The sequence below is a fragment of the Hyla sarda genome, chromosome 9 (genome assembly GCF_029499605.1).
Source record: "Hyla sarda isolate aHylSar1 chromosome 9, aHylSar1.hap1, whole genome shotgun sequence".
Taxonomy (NCBI): domain Eukaryota; kingdom Metazoa; phylum Chordata; class Amphibia; order Anura; family Hylidae; genus Hyla; species Hyla sarda.
Genome location: NC_079197.1, coordinates 22,217,931 through 22,238,692, shown reverse-complemented (window position 1 = coordinate 22,238,692; position 20,762 = coordinate 22,217,931). Strand labels below are relative to the sequence as shown.

The 20,762-nt window shown below is 47.2% G+C and overlaps 1 protein-coding gene across 3 annotated transcripts in view; it reads left to right on the top strand.

Moving 5' to 3' along the window:
- The window catches only part of ITIH6 (inter-alpha-trypsin inhibitor heavy chain family member 6), a 65,312-nt gene that overhangs the window by 10,520 nt on the left and 34,030 nt on the right, over positions 1-20,762 (top strand). For all 3 annotated transcript variants that reach the window (XM_056540304.1, XM_056540302.1, XM_056540303.1), the window contains exon 3: positions 8,902-8,937. In XM_056540304.1, the coding sequence (XP_056396279.1) occupies positions 8,902-8,937 (36 nt within the window). The remainder of the gene's footprint in view (positions 1-8,901; positions 8,938-20,762) is intronic.

Below are 20,762 nucleotides of genomic sequence, written 5' to 3'. Positions count from 1 at the left end.
TGCCAGAGAGGGAGCGGGATGGTCTTGCTGCGGCGGTAGTGACCAGGTCGTATCCACTAGCAACGGCTCACCTCTCTGGCTGCTGAAGATAGGCGCGGTACAAGGGAGTAGGCAGAAGCAAGGTCGGACGTAGCAGAAGGTCGGGGCAGGCAGCAAGGATCGTAGTCAGGGGCAACGGCAGAAGGTCTGGAAACACTGGCAAGGGACACACAAGGAACGCTTTCACTGGCACTAAGGCAACAAGATCCGGCAAGGGAGTGCAAGGGAAGTGAGGTAATATAAGGAGTGCACAGGTGATAACTCTAATTGGAACCACTGCGCCAATCAGCGGCGCAGTGGCCCTTTAAATCGCAGAGACCCGGCGCGCGCGCGCCCTAGGGAGCGGGGCCGCGCGCGCCGGGACAGAACAGACGGGGAGCGAGTCAGGTAGGAGAGCCGGGGTGCGCATCGCGAGCGGGCGCTACCCGCATCGCGAATCGCATCCCGGCTAGCAGCAGGATCGCAGTGCCCCGGGTCAGAGGACGTGACCGGGGCGCTGCAGCGGAGGAGGTGAAGCGAGCGCTCCGGGGAGGAGCGGGAACCCGGAGCGCTCGGCGTAACAGTACCCCCCCCCTTGGGTCTCCCCCTCTTCTTGGAGCCTGAGAACCTGAGGAGCAGACTTTTGTCAAGGATGTTGTCCTCAGGTTCCCAGGATCTCTCTTCAGGACCACAACCCTCCCAGTCTACTAAAAAAAAATTTTTTCCTCTGACCTTTTTGGCAGCCAAAATCTCCTTGACCGAGAAGACGTCCGAGGAGCCGGAAACAGGAGTGGGAGGAACAGATTTGGGAGAAAAACGGTTGAGGATGAGTGGTTTGAGAAGAGAGACGTGAAAGGCATTAGGGATACGAAGAGAAGGAGGAAGAAGAAGTTTATAAGAGACAGGATTAATTTGACACAGAATTTTGAAAGGACCAAGATAGCGTGGTCCCAACTTGTAGCTAGGGACACGGAAGCGGACATATTTAGCGGAGAGCCATACCTTGTCTCCAGGGGAAAAAACGGGGGGAGCTCTTCTTTTCTTATCCGCGAACCTCTTCATGCGTGAAGAAGCCTGTAAGAGAGAATTTTGGGTCTCTCTCCATATAATGGAAAGGTCACGAGAAATTTCATCCACAGCGGGCAGACCAGAGGGCAAGGGGGTAGGGAGGGGGGGAAGAGGATGACGGCCGTACACCACGAAAAATGGGGATTTGGAGGAAGATTCAGAGACCCTGAAGTTATACGAGAATTCGGCCCATGGAAGGAGATCTGCCCAGTCATCCTGGCGGGAGGAAACAAAATGTCGCAAATAATCACCCAGGATCTGGTTAATTCTTTCTACTTGTCCATTGGACTGGGGATGATATGCAGAGGAAAAATTTAATTTAATCTTGAGTTGTTTACAGAGAGCTCTCCAGAATTTAGACACGAATTGGACCCCTCTATCCGAGACAATCTGCGTAGGCAACCCGTGAAGACGAAAAATGTGTACAAAAAATTGTTTAGCCAACTGAGGCGCAGAAGGAAGACCAGGAAGAGGAATGAAATGTGCCATTTTGGAGAATCGATCAACGACCACCCAAATAACGGTGTTGCCACGGGAAGGGGGTAAATCAGTAATAAAATCCATACCAATCAGAGACCAAGGCTGTTCGGGGACAGGCAGAGGATGAAGAAAACCAGCGGGCTTCTGGCGAGGAGTCTTATCCCGGGCACAGATAGTGCAGGCTCGCACAAAGTCCCCAACATCCGTCTCCAGAGTCGGCCACCAATAGAAGCGGGAGATGAGTTGCACAGATTTCTTGATGCCCGCATGACCTGCGAGATGGGAGGAGTGACCCCATTTGAGGATTCCGAGGCGTTGGCGTGGAGAAACAAAGGTCTTTCCTGGAGGAGTCTGTCTGATGGAGGCAGGAGAAGTGGAGATCAGGCAGTCAGGTGGAATGATGTGTTGCGGAGGGAGATCAACTTCTGAGGCATCCGAGGAACGAGAGAGAGCATCGGCTCTAATGTTCTTATCGGCAGGACGAAAGTGAATCTCAAAATTAAATCGGGCAAAGAACAGAGACCACCGGGCCTGGCGAGGATTCAGCCGTTGGGCCGACTGGAGGTAGGAGAGGTTCTTGTGGTCGGTGTAGATAATAACAGGAAATCTTGATCCCTCCAGCAGATGCCTCCATTCCTCAAGTGCTAATTTAATGGCTAGAAGCTCTCGATCCCCGATGGAGTAGTTCCTCTCCGCTGGAGAGAAGGTCCTAGAGAAAAAACCACAAGTGACAGCATGCCCGGAAGGATTTTTTTGTAGAAGAACAGCTCCAGCTCCTACTGAGGAGGCATCAACCTCCAATAGGAAGGGTTTGGAAGGGTCAGGTCTGGAGAGCACGGGAGCCGAAGAAAAGGCAGACTTGAGTTGTTTAAAGGAGTCTTCTGCTTGAGGAGGCCAGGACTTGGGATCAGCATTTTTCTTGGTTAAAGCCACGATAGGAGCCACAATGGTAGAAAAATGTGGAATAAATTGCCTGTAATAATTGGCGAACCCCAAAAAGCGTTGGATAGCACGGAGTCCGGAGGGGCGTGGCCAATTTAAGACGGCAGAGAGTTTGTCTGGATCCATCTGTAGTCCCTGGCCAGAGACCAAATATCCTAGAAAAGGAAGAGATTGGCATTCAAACAGACATTTCTCAATTTTGGCATAGAGTTGGTTGTCACGAAGTCTCTGAAGAACCATACGGACATGCCGGCGGTGTTCCTCTAGATTGGCAGAAAAAATTAGGATATCGTCCAGATATACCACAACACAGGAGTATAATAGATCACGAAAAATTTCATTGACAAAGTCTTGGAAGACGGCAGGGGCGTTGCACAGTCCAAAGGGCATGACCAGATACTCAAAGTGTCCATCTCTGGTGTTAAATGCCGTTTTCCACTCGTCCCCCTCTCTGATGCGGATGAGGTTATAGGCGCCTCTTAAGTCCAATTTAGTGAAGATGTGGGCACCTTGGAGGCGATCAAAGAGTTCAGAGATGAGGGGTAAGGGGTAGCGGTTCTTAACCGTGATTTTATTAAGACCGCGGTAGTCAATGCAAGGACGTAGGGAGCCATCTTTTTTGGAGACAAAGAAAAATCCGGCTCCGGCAGGAGAGGAGGATTTACGGATAAAGCCCCTTTTTAGATTCTCCTGGACGTATTCGGACATGGCAAGAGTCTCTGGGGCAGAGAGAGGATAAATTCTGCCCCGGGGTGGAGTAGTACCCGGGAGGAGGTCGATAGGGCAATCATAAGGCCTGTGAGGAGGTAGAGTCTCAGCTTGTTTTTTGCAGAAAACATCCGCGAAGTCCATATAGGCCTTAGGGAGACCGGTTACTGGAGGAACCACAGAGTTACGGCAAGGGTTACTGGGAACCGGTTTTAGACAGTTCTTGGAACAAGAGGACCCCCAACTCTTGATCTCCCCAGTGGACCAATCCAGGGTTGGGGAATGAAGTTGAAGCCAGGGAAGTCCAAGGAGAATCTCCGAGGTGCAATTGGGGAGGACCAAAAGTTCAATCCTCTCATGATGAGATCCGATGCTCATAAGAAGGGGCTCCGTGCGGAAACGTATGGTACAGTCCAATCTTTCATTATTTACACAATTGATGTAGAGGGGTCTGGCGAGACTGGTCACTGGGATGTTGAACCTGTTGACGAGAGAGGCCAAAATAAAATTTCCTGCAGAACCAGAGTCCAAGAAGGCCACTGTAGAGAAGGAGAAGGCAGAAGCAGACATCCGCACAGGCACAGTAAGACGTGGAGAAGCAGAGTAGACATCAAGGACTGTCTCACCTTTGTGCGGAGTCAGCGTACGTCTTTCCAGGCGGGGAGGACGGATAGGACAATCCCTCAGGAAGTGTTCGGTACTAGCACAGTACAGGCAGAGGTTCTCCATACGGCGTCGTGTCCTCTCTTGAGGTGTCAGGCGAGACCGGTCGACCTGCATAGCCTCCACGGCGGGAGGCACAGGAACAGATTGCAGGGGACCAGAGGAGTCGAGGAGACGAAACGCCTCGTGCGAACAGAGTCCATATCTTGGCGGAGTTCCTGACGCCTTTCAGAAAAACGCATGTCAATGCGAGTGGCTAGGTGAATAAGTTCATGTAGATTAGCAGGAATTTCTCGTGCGGCCAGAACATCTTTAATGTTGCTGGATAGGCCTTTTTTGAAGGTCGCGCAGAGGGCCTCATTATTCCAGGACAATTCTGAAGCAAGTGTACGGAATTGTACGGCATACTCGCCAACGGAAGAATTACCCTGGACCAGGTTCAACAGGGCAGTCTCAGCAGAAGAGGCTCGGGCAGGTTCCTCAAAGACACTTCGGATTTCCGAGAAGAAGGAGTGTACTGAGGCAGTGACGGGGTCATTGCGGTCCCAGAGCGGTGTGGCCCATGACAGGGCTTTTCCGGACAGAAGACTGACTACGAAAGCCACCTTAGACCTTTCAGTGGGAAACAGGTCCGACATCATCTCCAGATGCAGGGAACATTGGGAAAGGAAGCCACGGCAAAACTTAGAGTCCCCATCAAACTTATCCGGCAAGGATAAGCGTATCCCAGGAGCGGCCACTCGCTGCGGAGGAGGTGCAGGAGCTGGCGGAGGAGATGACTGCTGAAGCTGTGGTAGCAACTGTTGTAGCATAACGGTCAGTTGAGACAGCTGTTGGCCTTGTTGCGCAATCTGTTGTGACTGCTGGGCGACCACCGTGGTGAGGTCAGCGACAACTGGCAGAGGAACTTCAGCGGGATCCATGGCCGGATCTACTGTCACGATGCCGGCTGGCAGGTAGTGGACCCTCTGTGCCAGAGAGGGAGCGGGATGGTCTTGCTGCGGCGGTAGTGACCAGGTCGTATCCACTAGCAACGGCTCACCTCTCTGGCTGCTGAAGATAGGCGCGGTACAAGGGAGTAGGCAGAAGCAAGGTCGGACGTAGCAGAAGGTCGGGGCAGGCAGCAAGGATCGTAGTCAGGGGCAACGGCAGAAGGTCTGGAAACACTGGCAAGGGACACACAAGGAACGCTTTCACTGGCACTAAGGCAACAAGATCCGGCAAGGGAGTGCAAGGGAAGTGAGGTAATATAAGGAGTGCACAGGTGATAACTCTAATTGGAACCACTGCGCCAATCAGCGGCGCAGTGGCCCTTTAAATCGCAGAGACCCGGCGCGCGCGCGCCCTAGGGAGCGGGGCCGCGCGCGCCGGGACAGAACAGACGGGGAGCGAGTCAGGTAGGAGAGCCGGGGTGCGCATCGCGAGCGGGCGCTACCCGCATCGCGAATCGCATCCCGGCTAGCAGCAGGATCGCAGTGCCCCGGGTCAGAGGACGTGACCGGGGCGCTGCAGCGGAGGAGGTGAAGCGAGCGCTCCGGGGAGGAGCGGGAACCCGGAGCGCTCGGCGTAACAAGGACAAGCTGGGAGTTGTAGTTTTGCTAATGCTAGGGGAGATGTGAAGAGACAGCATACTGAGGGAGGGGGCGGAGACCTGCACAGTGAGGCCACGCCCCCTCCCTTTGAGAGGAATTCAGACTAGTGAGCTAAATTAAAAGTGTAATAAAATAAATAAATAAAGGTGCTAGACACATAAAAATCAGATGTACAAGGTCAGGATTAGGTACTGAGTGATATATATATATATATATATATATATATAAAAAAAAAATTTTTTGTTGAATCTGACGGGTACACTTTAAGAATCGTGTTGTCCTATTCCCTTTCATTTTATAGAGGGGTGTAACCATGTTTGTTGTCCCATACAGAATGGGAAGCAGCTTACATAGTTAGTCCTTGATTTTAAAGGGGTACTCTGGTGGCATACAAAAGTTTTCAAATCAACTGGTGCCAGAAAGTTATGCAGATTTGTAAATGACTTCTATTTAAAAATCTTAATCCTTCCAGTACTTATCAGCTGCTATGTGCTCCAGAGGAAGTTGTGTAGTTCTTTCCAGCCTGACCACAGTGCTCTCTGCTGACATCTCTGTTCATGTCAGGAACTGTCCAGAGCAGGAGCAAATCCCCAAAGCAAACCTCTCCTGCTCTGGGCAATTCCTGACATGGACAGCAGTGGCAGCAGAGAGCACTGTGGTCAGACTGGATAGAACTACACAACTTCCTCTGGAGCAGACAGCAGCTGATAGGTACTGGAATGCTTACATCCCTGCCATCTGTTCCCATCCCTGCTATGTCTTGTTATTTGCACCTTTTATGAAGATTAAAGATAAATGTTGCCATATTTCGGTGAGTGCCACTTTCATTCTTCTTGCTGTTATATGCTCTGCCATCATTTCTAGTTGACCACCACCTGAACGGCTAATCGGTGCTGATCAAGTGTGTGTAATGCTTTATTTCTCCTGTGAGGGCGCTGCAGGAAATTTGAAGCCCATCAACCCCCCCCCCCCCTCCCCTGGCCTAGGGCAGCAGGAAACTATACTATGCCACTGCTTACATCTGGAACCTGTGCACATATTTTAGTCGCATGACCCATTCTCCAAATGATTGACAATCCCCTTCAGCCATGTCATATTGTTTATTACAGCTGTTAAGATATATGTGCATGCAAACATCTCTGTGCAGGGGTAGGGCTTTATATCAAGGTGGCTGACATTAGTTTATACGGTACATTGCTCCAACATTTGGAGTATATATGGAGGGAAATTCACAGGAGTACCTATTGAGAAATAGGTTGGTGGGAGAAGGAGAGAATAAGATTGTCAGAAGAAGAAGATAAAAACAGCTGGACAGGTGGAGGAGAGATGGCCCAGTTGGGCAAGAGAAGGTTCAGTTGGGCAGGAGAAGAAGAGAATAAGACTGGCAGAAGAAGGAGAGATAAAAAAAAAAGCTGGGCAGTTGTAGGAGAGAAGGCCCAGTTGGGCAGGAGGAGAGAAGGCCCAGTTGGGCAGGATGAGAGAAGGCTCAGTTGGGCAGGAGGAGAGAAGGCCCAGTTGGGCAGGTGGAGGTGAGCAGGCCCAGTTGGGCAGGAGGAGAGAAGGCCCAGTTGGGCAGGAGGAGAGAAGGCTCAGTTGGGCAGGTGGAGGAGAGAAAGCCCAGTTGGGCAGGTCGAGGTGAGCAGGCCCAGTTGGGCAGGATGAGAGAAGGCCCAGTTGGGCAGGTGGAGGAGAGAAGGCCCAGTTGGGCAGGATGAGAGAAGGCCCAGTTGAGCAGTTGTAGGAGAGAAGGCCCAGGTGGGCAGGAGGAGAGAAGGCCCAGTTGGGCAGGAGGAGAGAAGGCCCAGTTGGGCAGGAGGAGAGAAGGCCCAGTTGGGCAGGTGGAGGAGAGAAAGCCCAGTGGGGCAGAAGGAAGAGATGAAGCAGCTATGCAGAACAAAGAGGAGAAGCAGTTGGGCAGGAGGAAAAGAGAAGGAGCAGGTAGACAGAAGAAAAGAGAGAAGATGCAGGTGGAGAGAGGTAGCAGCTATTTAGAAGGAGAAGAGAAGAAGCAGCTATGCAGGAAGACAAAAAGAAGGAGCAGTTTGGAAGAAGAAGAGGGAAGATGCAGGCGAGGAGAGAAGTAGAACATATGTAGTAGAAGAGAAGAGTTACCAGGAAGCAATGACAGCAGATTAGAAAGTATTTATAAGGCAAAGGTTGGCAACTAGGTAGTACTGAAAAGACTAGTGTCCAGGTTCGGATTGAGGTGGGTCCAGTCAGCTCCTCTCTGCCATAAAGATAAAAAATCTGACAGATAGCAGACTCCATCTGAGGGATCTCCCTGCTTAAAGGGGTACTCCGCCTCCTAGACATCTTATCCCCTATTTAAAGGATAGGGGATATAATGTCTGATCGCAGGGGATCCGGCCGCTTGGACCCACTGCGATATCTGGGCCAACACCCCGGCGTTTTGAACATTTATGTTCAGAACGCTGGCTTTGGGCGGCCGTGGTCATGACATCACACCACGCCCCCTCCATTTATGTCTATGGGAGGGGGCATGAAGGCTGCGCTTGACCACAGCCGCCCGAAGCTGGCGTTCTGAACACAATGCTGGCCCAGAGATCACAGGAGGTTTCAGTGGCTACAGTGCGCTCAAATTCCTCCAAACCTATCAACCCCCCCACTGTGATCAGACATCTTATCTCTGATCCTTTTGATAGGGGATAAGATGTCTAGGGGTGGAGTACCCCTTTAAAGGGTGTATGCCAGATTTTGTGTGAAAAACTTCAAAGAAGATTGTAGAGTCATTAGATGCAGAGCAGGAGAGGTTCGCTATGGGAATTTTGTCCTGCTCTGGACAGTTCCTGACACAGACAGAGGTGTCAGCAGAGAGCACTGTGGTCAGACTGGAAAGAACTAAACAACTTGCTCTGGAGTATACTGCAGCTGATAAGTATTGGAAGGATTGATTTTTATAAGTAATTGACAAATCTGTATAACTTTCTGACACCAACTTTTTATTTTATTTACTGGAGTACTCCTTTAAATATAGTATATAGAACTATATTAAAAAAAAGTAAATATATGTTCAGATTCAAAAATGTAAATAAATCCAGATGATTTTGGCAGCTTAAGAGTTTGTAATTAGACCTTTTTTACGTCTCTATCTCTTGAGTATTGCAAATCATTTCCTGGCACATTCCCAGCTTTGCAAATGTGTGTTTACTAGTAACAGCTCCCGAACCGGCCCCAAGGGGCTTTGTTATAAATCACGGAAATGGACAAATTTCTAACTTGTAATTGTTTTCTATGAAACCAAATGGGCACAAATAAGACAAATCACCTGTCACTTTTACCCACTAACTAATTGTGAAAAAGAAAGGTAATTCCTATGGAAATAATAATATCTTGTTGATATGAACCATGGGAAATTTTTTAAACATTGTGAAAATGTTGATTCTTTTTTTTTTTTTTTTTTTTTATATAGAGATTCAAGCGTCAGTTCAGAGCAACCAAGACTGAGGTAAGAAAATGGGAACACAGTTTAAATAGTTGCATGGATCGATGTTTCCCAAACAGGGGTGCCTCCAGCAGTTGCAAAGCTACATCTCCCAGGCATGCTGGGAGTTGTAGTTTTGCAACAGCTTGAGGCACCCTGGTTGGGAAGCACTGCCCTAGATCTTTTCAGTAAGGAATATGTTGTATATAGCAAGAGTATACATTGGGCTGTTGGGCCATGATGGAAAATTTGTAACAAGATCACCAACTTAACGTGTAACATTTATTTGCATAATGTTTTTTTAAAGGAAGGATCCGGCAAAAGGAAACTTCAGTAAAACTTTGGTCTATTGAACATCTTCATAAAAGATCTATAGTCTGACGTGTTTTGGTCGATGTATGACCTTAATCATGGGCTACCAACAAGTTAAAAACTAAACTAGTTTAAATGGGCACTGTCAGATCCAAAAACTTGTTATATGTTGTTACTGATAAAATATTGATTTGCAATATGGTTGTTTAAATTTTTTTGAATATTTAATAGAGAATATGGTTCCTGAAATTCCCACCTCTAGGGGTCCCCATACCTACTGGGACACTAACCAGTCATGCAGCAGCACCAGCTTGTCCATGAGTCATGGACAAGAGATGACTCATGGACAAGGCTGCATGAGCAGACCCACCAATCATCTCCCACCAGCACAAGGTAAGGACACGCCCCTCCCACCACACACCAATCACCTCCCAACACGAGACAGGGACATGCCCCCTTCCCCTGAGAGGATTTCTAACACTGTGAGCTAAACAAAAAGTATTTTTATAATAAATATAGGTGATAGAGGCAAAAATATTAGATGTACATGGTGAGGATTATGTACTGAGCAACAGATTGATATGTAACTTTGTGAGAAAAGAATCAGTCTATCTTTCCCGGCTTAGGAGTCCAGAGGGTGGTCCTATCATTGAGTGACACTGCCCACTTGACTCCTAAGAACAGAAAGAGCAAGGATTTCAATCAAGAAGTTACATGTTATACTAAATCTTTTCCCAGAAAGATATAAATTTAGCTGCTCAGCTCTTCCTGCTCTATAAGATAATACCAATAAAACAAATTTCTATTTAAAGGAGTAGTCCAGTATAACAAAACTTATCCCCTTTTCCCAGGATAGAGGATAAGTGTCAGATCACGGGAGGTCCTATTGCTGGGTCTGGTTGATACAGAACCAATGTCAGTAAATGCACTGATCATACAAAACCAATGCCAGTAAATGCACTGATAATACAGAACCAATGCCAGTAAATGCACTGATCATACGGAACCAATGCCAGTAAATGCACTGATAATACAGAACCAATGCCAGTAAATGCACTGATCATACGGAACCAATGCCAGTAAATGCACTGATAATACGGAACCAATGCCAGTAAATGCACTGATAATACGGAACCAATGCCAGTAAATGCACTGATAATACGGAACCAATGCCAGTAAATGCACTGATAATACGGAACCAATGCCAGTAAATGCACTGATAATACGGAACCAATGCCAGTAAATGCACTGATAATACGGAACCAATGCCAGTAAATGCACTGATAATACGGAACCAATGCCAGTAAATGCACTGATAATACGGAACCAATGCCAGTAAATGCACTGATAATACGGAACCAATGCCAGTAAATGCACTGATCATACAGAACCAATGTAAGTAAATGCACTGGTAATACAAACTAATGCCAGTTAATGCACTGATAATACAGAACCAATGCCAGTAAATGCACTGATGATACAGAATCAATGCCAGTAAATGCACTGATCATACAGAACCAATGCCAGTAAATGCACTGATAATACAAACTAATTCCAGTTAATGCACTGATCATACAGAACCAATGCCAGTAAATGCACTGATAATACAGAACAAATGTCAGTAAATGCACTGATCATACAGAACAAATGTCAGTAAATGCACTGATCATACAGAACCAATGCCAGTAAATCACTGATAATACAAACTAATGCCAGTTAATGCTCTGATAATACAGAACTAACATCAGTAAATGCACTGATGATACAGAACCAACGTCAGTAAATGCACTGATGATACGGAACCAATGTCAGTAAATCCACTGAAAATACAGAACCAGTGGATCAGTGGACAGTAAATGCACTGGTGATATAGATGATAGACTCATTGAAGTTAACTCCCCACAGACCCAATGACCATTTGAACAGTGCTTTGAACACAAAGGCAAAGGGGGGCCCACAGACCCTCAGACAAGTAAGTACTTATTAAAGAAGAACTCCAGCCTAAATGAATCCTACATTCTCAGGAGGTCCAACAGCTGGGACCTCACATGATTTCCGGAATGGGACCCCCACTCTCAGTGAGGAGCGCGTGCCGTCTACCAGTAGACAGCACGCGCACTATTATTTGAGTTGAGAGTGCTGATGGTGCCTTAGTGCTGTACTCTGGCTCTTCGATGCTTCCATTGAAATGAATGGAGCGCCTGCCGTCTACCGCACGTGCTCCTCACTGAGAGTGGGGTCCCGTTCTGGAGAACGCGGAGGATAGGGGAAAGGTAGCTGATTGCAGGGCTCCGACTGCTGGGACCTCCGGCTATCTGTGGAACGGGAAATGGAGCGCGTGTGGTAGACGGCAGGTGCTCCATTCATTCCAATGGGAGCATCGAAGAGACCCGGCACTCTCATAGAAATGAATGGAGCGTGTGCTGTCTACCGGTAGAGGACACTCTCTCCTCATCTGGGGTCCCTGCAGTTGGACCCCCCTCGATTAGCTACTTATCCCCCATCCCATGTAATCTCCAGGCTGGAGTTCTACTTTAAAGGGGGGGGGGGGGGACAAAAAATAGGCAGAAGGGTCTCCCAGGATAGGATATGATGCAGACATGGTAGGGGGTTGATTTTTTTCCCATCCCTCTATCCTATATACGTTCCTGATGAATAGAACGTTCCTCACAAACCAGCAAATAATTTATAATCATCTTTGATTAAAGAGATGACATCAGGGCCGAGATATTTTATTATTTACTTAAGCCTCTCAGCATGTAGCGCGATGGCGGACATATCATTGCTGTTCTTACTTTTGCCATCTTGTATGAATATACGGTTCTGACTTGCATCTGATTAAAGAGTGCCTCTTGCAAAGATCTGTGCGCCCTTCAACTAAGAGAAACATTTTCGGAATGTGAGGTGGGCAGGATGTGTACACAACAGTCCTGTGGTCACTGCCTGCTGGGGAACGGTAGAAAGGTCCCAATCATTGGCGTTTCCCGCTGTCCCCTATGAATAAACATGGCCAGCTTTTTCAGTGACTTTTCTTCACCCAACCTAGTGTTTCTCAACCAGTGTGGCTCCAGTTGTTGCAAAACTACAACTCCCAGCATGCCCGGACAGCCAACGGCTGTCCGGGCATGCTGGGAGTTGTAGTTTTGCAACAGCTGGAGACACCCTGGTTGGGAAACACTGACCTGACCTCTCCTAATTGTAGCATAAAAACTCCATTATTATACAAGCGTCCCACGGCTTTTGGACATACTTACCAGCATTAGTATGGGGAATATATTTAAAAGATTTTTTGGGGCCATAGACACTGTTTCGTTATTATTTCTTCTTTTTTTTTTAAAGAAATGCATTTCCTGTGACCACAGTGCTCTCTGCTGACCTCTGCTGTCCATTTTAGGAACTTTCCAGAGCAGCATATGTTTGCTATGGGGATTTTCTCCTGCTCTGGACAGTTCCTAAAATGGACAGAGGTGTCAGCAGAGAGCACTGTGGTCATGACATCAGAGGAAATCCATTTCTTTTTTGGATTTCTCTTTAGTATACAGCCCCTAAAAAGTACTGGAAGGATTAAGATTTTTTAATAGAAGTGATTTAAAAATCTGTTTAACTTTCTGGCACCAGTTGATTAAAAAAAAAAAAACCTTTAAACGGCTACAGATGTCCTTTAAAAATCTTAATCCTTCCAGTACTTATCAGCTGCTGTATACTACAGAGGAAGTTCTTTTCTTTTTGAATTTCCTTTCAAGTCTGACCACAGTGCTCTCTGCTGACACCTCTGTCCATTTCAGGAACTGTCCAGAGCAGAAGTGGTTTGCTATGGGGATTTGTTCCTGCTCTGCACAGTTCCTGACATGGACAGAGGTGTCAGCAGAGAGCACTGTGGTCAGACAGAAAGGAAATTCAAAAAGAAAAGAACTTCCCGTGGAGCATACAGCAGCTGATAAGTACTGGAAGGATTAAGATTTTTAAATAGAAGTAATTTACAAATCTGTTTAACTTTCTGGCACCAGTTGATTTAAAAAAAAAAATGTTTTCCAGCGGAGTACCACTTTATGGTAAGGTTATGCTGAGAGTTGTTGTTTTATCCATCATAACTGTAGAACTTACAAGTGACTCCAGCTCTGATGGGACATATTGAGGAGAATGTACAATGATATCAGTGACTACCGGTGACGTCTTCTCTATAGTGAGGAGAATACACAATGATATCAGTGACTACAGGTGACGTCTTCTCTAAAGCCTTTCCTTATCTAATTCAGATGTACATACCACCGGGACTTGTTCCAGCTAAATCTTCTCTCTGCAGAACTTGATGCCCAGATGGTTCCTCACAATGTCAGCGAATTCTGATCCTCTATATGAAAACAAAAATTATTATAAACCTGCCAGACACTGTATCCTCTAAATATAATACTACTATACACTGCACTCTTTGAATATAAACCTTCCACACACCGTACCCTCTGAATATAAATCTGCCACATACTGTACCCTCTGAATATAATACTACCACACACTGTACATTCTGAATATAATACCAACACACACCATAAGCTCTAAATACAATACTACCATACACTGCGCTCTCTGAATATAATACTACCACACACTGCACCCTCTGAATATAACCTTGTCATACTGTGCACCCTCTGAATACAATACCACAACAGCAGTAGCACCCTTCATCATCCATTAGCTGATGCTATTAACATGGGAGGGGGGATTGGTGGTGTTACTGGTGGATGATGGGGGTGCTACTGCTGGGGGAGGGGGTGTTGCTGGTTTATGGTGAGGGTGCTACTCGCCCCCCTGGCAGTAGCACCCCAATCTTCAATCGGCAGGATCATCCTCCTGGCAGTAGCCCCCCCCATCATCCACTGGCAGGATCTTCTGATGGGGGCAGTTTCCGCAAATTAGATAGCATAGATTCCCCACATTAGGTAGCAGTTTCCCCACATTAGGTATCATAGATTCCCCACATTAGGTAGCATAGCATAGTTTCCCCATATTAGGTAGCAGCTTCCCCACATTAGGAAGCATAGATTCCACACATTAGGTAGCAATTTCCCCACATTAGGTAGCCTAGCCTAATGGGATTCTATTAGATGGGGGTTTGTGCTATCGGACGGGAGGCTGGGTGCTGCTGAAGACGCAGGGTGGGGGGTTGCGGTTGGGGGCTTTGTAGCGCAGACGCAGCGGGGCGCAGCTGAAGACCGGGTGGAGGGGTTGTCCTGCGGTCATGGGGTCACCCCATCACGCTGGTGTCACCCGGTGCACCACTGGGCCCGCTCAGCCAATCACTGGCTAAGATGGGGTCCCATTGGTTGGACCCCCGCGATCAGACACTATGTGGCATACCTTTTCTTAACTGTATAACAAAGTCAGCAAGTTTCCCTTTCCTAGATAGTCCAGATAATTTTCCACTCTGTATGTCCCAGTATACATCAGTTTATACATCAGTATACATGTATAACTATGCTGCACTGAGTACTGCTATTCCCAGCAAAATGATGTATCCTGTAACTAATATAGTAACTACTACGGTTTTATTTTCCATGGCTCCAATAGCTTTGCCTTGTCTCCTGCCCAGAGCCCATATGTATGAAAGGCCCTTTCTTCTAAAATATCCCAGGATCATGTGACATATCAGGAATTAACTATTGAAAGTGGAGACGCACAGAATGCTTATCATGGTGGATCAAGAACGTGGTCACATATATTATAACATACACACAAGTTGGAGCAGTAGACCCAGTATACGTATGGGGCTCTTTATGGGGGCATTTAAGGTACAACTGAAGTCATGTGGATATCTATGGCAGCCACTTGTGAGCACTTCTACAGCATTGCCATACACTTGCCTGTGTCAGACTGTTATGGGGGCCCCCTGTGGCAGGTCTATGTGTGGCTGACACATCTGTGATTGGCCTATCCGCTGGGGGCTATGCTAACTATAAAACCAAAAGCAAAAGGCAAAGCTCTACATCTGGATCCACTATATGGCTATGTTTACACACAGGCCTTACATTTCTGGTTGAGAGTCACACACAGCGCATACGCTGCATAATTTGCTGTGTATTTGCTTCTGCATATTTCCCTATCCATTGAAATCAATGCGTAGCACCATCAGATACAGAAAATACGCAACAAAACATGCAGCGTATATGCTATGTGTGACCCTACACTTACGTCTCAGATGACTGCCTTTTTTTTTAATACTTAGTTTCCCTGAACTCAATGGAAAAACAACTGGTAATTCCCAGAATTTAAAGTAGATAAAATTTACTGAAATGTTATTTTTAAGCCATTTAGAACTCAAGAAAGAGTTTTTTTAATTTTGTATTTTTTTTGGACTTAATTTGGAGGTGCTTTATTAAAAAAAAGGGTGGTAAAAATTCAATAGCCAACTAAAAGGTAAAATAAAAAATGGCTGAAATGGCTGAAATTTGCAGCCAGTTTTTGTATGAAAAATGTGTTTTTTAGGCTAAAAATACTTGTTTCACATAGCCTTAGTGTGCACATTGCCCTAACGTGGGACAATACGGGGGGGGGAGCAACACTTACACGTATATACCTTAAATAATCTCACTTACGGCATCCCTTAGGGACTTGAGATGGCGGAAAAACTGGTAAGCAGGATGGCTGGCCTTTCCCTATGGTGCTTAAAGTGTACCTGTCACTTAAAAAAAAAAAAAAAATAACTTTTGACATGTTGTAGAGACCCTAACCAATTGTTAGAACGAACAGGGAGAAAAGCACTGCTGACCGAGACAATCCAATAGACTTACATTGTTAATTTGTCTCACTTAGCGCGCTCTTCTTCCTACTTGTTCTTGTGAGTGGTCGGGGTCTGAACACTTAGAACCTGACCGATCAAAACTTTGGACATATCTTTACAAATCAGACTTTCCCATTCTTTGGAGTGGCCCTATCTCTGGGAAGTCCTGGGTGTGTTTTGGTTTGGCCCTCGGTTTTGTGCTTGGGTCAGTCTACTGTATGATAGCCCTAGGGCCAACATTCGCACTAATTTAGATGTCTCCACACCTTTCCCCTTAGGCCGTGGGACAAGACAGGGGTGTCAACTGTCTCCCTTTCTTTTTGCACTGGTGGTAGAGCCCTTGGCGGCGGCAATCCGTAAGGACCCTTCTATATGCTGTATCCCTAGGGGCTCAATTGTAGAAAAGGTCTCCCTTTATGCAGATGACACATTAGTATATCTGGCAGATGCAGAGGGCTCTCTCTTTTCTCTCATTGACCTACTTGGCCGGTTTGGTTCAATTTCGGGCCTGCGGGTCAACTGGGCTAAGTCCTCTCTGGGGCTACTCTTCCCCCTTTGCTTCCAGGGGGACTACGCTTTCCAAGTGGTCCATCACTTTAGATATCTTGGGGTGGAGGTTACTGCATCGTTGGCGGATTATCTTTCCCTGAATTTAGAACCGCTTTTGAGTTCGATTGAGAAGCGGTTGAGTGCCTGGTCCTCGCTTCCTCTATCCCTGGCTGGCAGAATTAATATATTTAAAATGATTTCCATTTATCTCCTCTCATTCCTCCTAGGAGATGTTTTGGGAAATTGTATGGTGCTTTCAGATCCTTCTATTGGCAGGGCAGGCCTTCCAAACTCGGTCGGGCTCCTCTCCAGGCCCCTAAATGTCATGGCAGTTTGGCTGCCCCTGATGTGTATAACAATTTTCTTGCCTCCCAGTTGGTCTATGCAGCGTGGTGAATCTACTTGGATCTTTCGAATTCTGCTACATCCTTGGCTGGCGCTGTTATGGGTTCCTATGAGGCTCTTACTAACTCACTCTACAGGTATTCCTCTAATTCTTCTTTTCTTGTTCCCATTTAAACCATAGCTAAGGTCTGGTCCATGGTGTTGGGTAGGTTTCTATAACCGCTGATGTCTCCTAGGGCAACCCTGTGGGGAAATGTTCATCTTCATCACCTACATGGGTTACAGGGAGCCGGCTTTTGGGGTACTCATGGTGTTAAATTTGTGGTCCACCTGTTTGGGGAGGATCAGGTTTTCTTATCCTTTTCAGACATGCGGGAACGTTATGGCATCCCTGGAAATGCCTTTTATAGGTATTTCCATCTTAGGCATGGGGTTCGGACGCAGTTTGGCTCCCTGACATTTACTCCTGTATTTTCTGAAGTGGAGCTTCTCCCTGGTACCACGGACCTTTCTAAACCTCTTACTCAGTCCTATGCTCTCTTCCAGTCACTGGGTCCTAGCCCCTTTTGGGAAGCATTTCATAAGTGGGTGGTGGATATCCCTGATCTATCTGAGTGTCAGTGGAAGGAGGGTCGAGGGTGCATATTATTCCCCAGTGGTTAGTTGTAGGGATATGCTGATACAATCTAGATACATACTGAGGCTGTATGATACCCCGGCTAAACTGAAGCGTATTGGTGTTTTCCCTTCTGATCTTTGTTTTCATTGCTCCTCTGAGGAAGGTACTTTCATGCATGCTGTCTGGGATTGTCCGGTTGTTGTCCCCTTTTGGAGAGAGGTAATGCGGTTTTTGGTTGATAACTTAGACTTCCCTCCTATTCTTACCCCTGTAATGTGCCTGCTGGGTGTGATTAATGGGGTTGTTTCTTGTTCCCATAGACGTTTATTAATTTGGTTCCTTCTTTTTTGTGCCTCCTCTCCTCCTCTGTCCCGATGGCTTAGTTTAGTCAATAAATATGTCCTACTATATCAGGCGTTAAATGTGAGTTGCAAGTGCCCCAAGAAGTTTGATAAAATTTGGACCCCCCTGGCTTTTACTTGATGTGTCAGCTAACCCTCCAACTAGATTGTCCCAGTAATTTGCCTCTATTGCGGTGCTGATTTGTGGTGTACTGGGGTTGGGGGATGTAGTGTGCTTGTTTTTGTCTGTTTGTGTCGGGCTCTACTCCAGCTGGGTCCCAGTTGTAGCCCTCGCCTGCTGTTGGGTGGATGTCCGCCCCTACTTCGTGTTCCTTTATATGTTCTAGCTGGGCATCCATTGTCTATCTCCTGTGATGTGGGTCCATGGGACCTCTGGAGGGGGTTGTCTTTTACCTTGTTGGTATTGTATGTTCAATAATCTTACAAAATGTTATAAATAAATACTTTTATTTAAAAAAAAAAAAAAAACTGTAGTGTCAGTGAAGACTGGCACCTAAACAGACAGAACATTAGAAGTGAGTAAAATGAAATATTCCCTCAATCCCTAGAGAGCCTGAGGGAACGGTCAGGTCATAATCCCGAGTCTTTAAGACGCTGGACACGCAGAAGATTTTCCAGCGGTTGTGGGTGATGAAGTCACGGAGGGGGAAGCAGGTGTTTTAATGCTTCCTCCGACGCTGGGGAGTGGAGGCCATAAGACTCTCATGTGTTTCCTCAAAGACAACTGTGTGAGAGCTTAAACCTATAGACACTGAAGAAAAAGCTGATTCTAAAAGGTAAAGCCGCAGGAACTTTAGGAGAACTTAGAGCGTTTCTCTAATTTTTACAAACTTTTGACATGTTGTCCAGACATGTTGTCCAGACAAATTTTAGATCTCACTGTGTCTCAGTTCTGAGACCCCCCCCCCTTGCAATCGCTAGTTATAACCAGGCTATAACTAGCTATTGCAGGGGGTCTTAGGACTGAGACCTGGTGAGATCTAAACTTTTCACATGTCTGGTTGACATGTAAAAAATATGTAAAAAAAAAATAAAAAAGGACAGAAACCCTTTTACGGGTAGGGTCACACATAGCCCATTCACATTGTATTTTAAACTGGGGATTCGCTGACGCCAGTCACCCCTTTAAAGGGGTACTCCGCCCCTGGCATCTTATCCCCTATCCAAAGGATAGGGGATAAGATGTTAGATTGCCGCGGTCCCGTTGCTGGGGACCCCGGGGATCGCCGTTGCGGCACCCCGCCATCATTACTGCACAGAGCGAGTTCGCTCTGTGCGTAATGACGGGCGATACAGGGGCCGGAGCAGCGTGACGTCATGGCTCCGCCCCTGATGACATCACAGCCCGTCCCCTTAATGCAAGTCTATGGCAGGGGGCGTGACGACCGCCACGCCCCCTTCCCATAGACTTGTATTGACGGGGGCGGGCCGTGATGTCACGAGGGGCGGAGCCGTGACGTAACGATGCTCCGGCCCTTGTATTGCCCGTCATTACGTGCAGAGCGATCTCGCTCTGCGCAGTAATGATAGCGGGGTGCAGCAGCAGCGATCCCGCGGTCCCCAGCAGCGGGACCCCGGCGATCTGACATCTTATCCCCTATCCTTTGGATAGGGGATAAGATGTCTAGGGGCGGAATACCCCTTTAAAGGCTAGGGTCACACATAGCGCATCCACATTGTATTTCACACTGCGGATGCGCCAATGCCAGTCACTAGAGAGAGGTCCCTGCTGCGGTCACTTACATCCAGTGACTCACAGGTGATGTCTTCTTTGATTGGAGTCATTCACTTTTCCTTTCCTTATTCATTCAGCCCAGACTACCATGGAGACTTCTTCTAGCCATGTCGCCTCTATGCAGAGTTTTTTGCCAAAAAATCTTTTGCTCTTCACTCTTTATACTAGATCCTAATATTGTCACACAGTGCTCCTAATATTATATCATTTGTTGCCCTGAATACAATGCTGCCATATGCTGTGCCCCCTAACTATAATATTGGCACACCCTGCCCTTAAAGGACATCTGTAATGCAACATAACTTCGGATAGGGGATAAGTTATAGATCGCGGGGGGTCCAAATGCTGGGGCCCCCCGGGATCTCCTGGACGGGCCCGCAGCAGTATGCTGGAAAGGGGGTGTTCCGTTCCCGCATAACGCGGCGGCCGACACGCCCCCTCTATGTACCCCATAGAGATACATGGAGGGGCGTGTCTGCCGCGGCTTTCTGCTGGGGATGAAACTGCACTTCCTGCAGACTGCCACGGCCCCGTCCAGGAGATCCCGGGGGGCCCCAGCGCTCGGACCCCCCCCGATCTATAACTTATCCCCTATCCTTTGGATGGGGGATAAATTGTTTTGCGCTGGAATACTCCTTTAAAGGGGTACTCCGTTGGAAAACTTTTTTTTTTCTTTTTAAATGAACTGATGCCAAAAAGTTAAACAGATTTGTAAATAGTGCTTGCACTATTTTTTTTCTCAGCTAAACTCCTGTGATTCTGGCTGGATTGCCGTCGGAACTCGGAATAGCGGAGTCCAATGGCAATGTGAACGAGACCTTACAGGATTAGACGATGAGCTGACCTATTGACTGAGGCTGCTCTGTAGTGGGGGACTGAGACCGTATTTGTCATAGAGGAGGACAGCTCCCAGATCACAAAAGGACAGGTGTGGGCTGTCACCAGGGCAGTATAGCCATATTTTTTGGGTCATTGATGGTTTGTGAAGTTTGGCTGAAGGGCACATATCCAGTTCGGGAGTTCTATGGTCAAGCCCAGGGGAGGCGGCTGCCATGGCCTAGATATTTGGTTTGTGACTAGTTAGTGGTGGGTTTCTTAAAGTTTGAGCATAACCTGGTGGGTTTGGTCTTGCAAAGTGTGAGCCAACAGGAG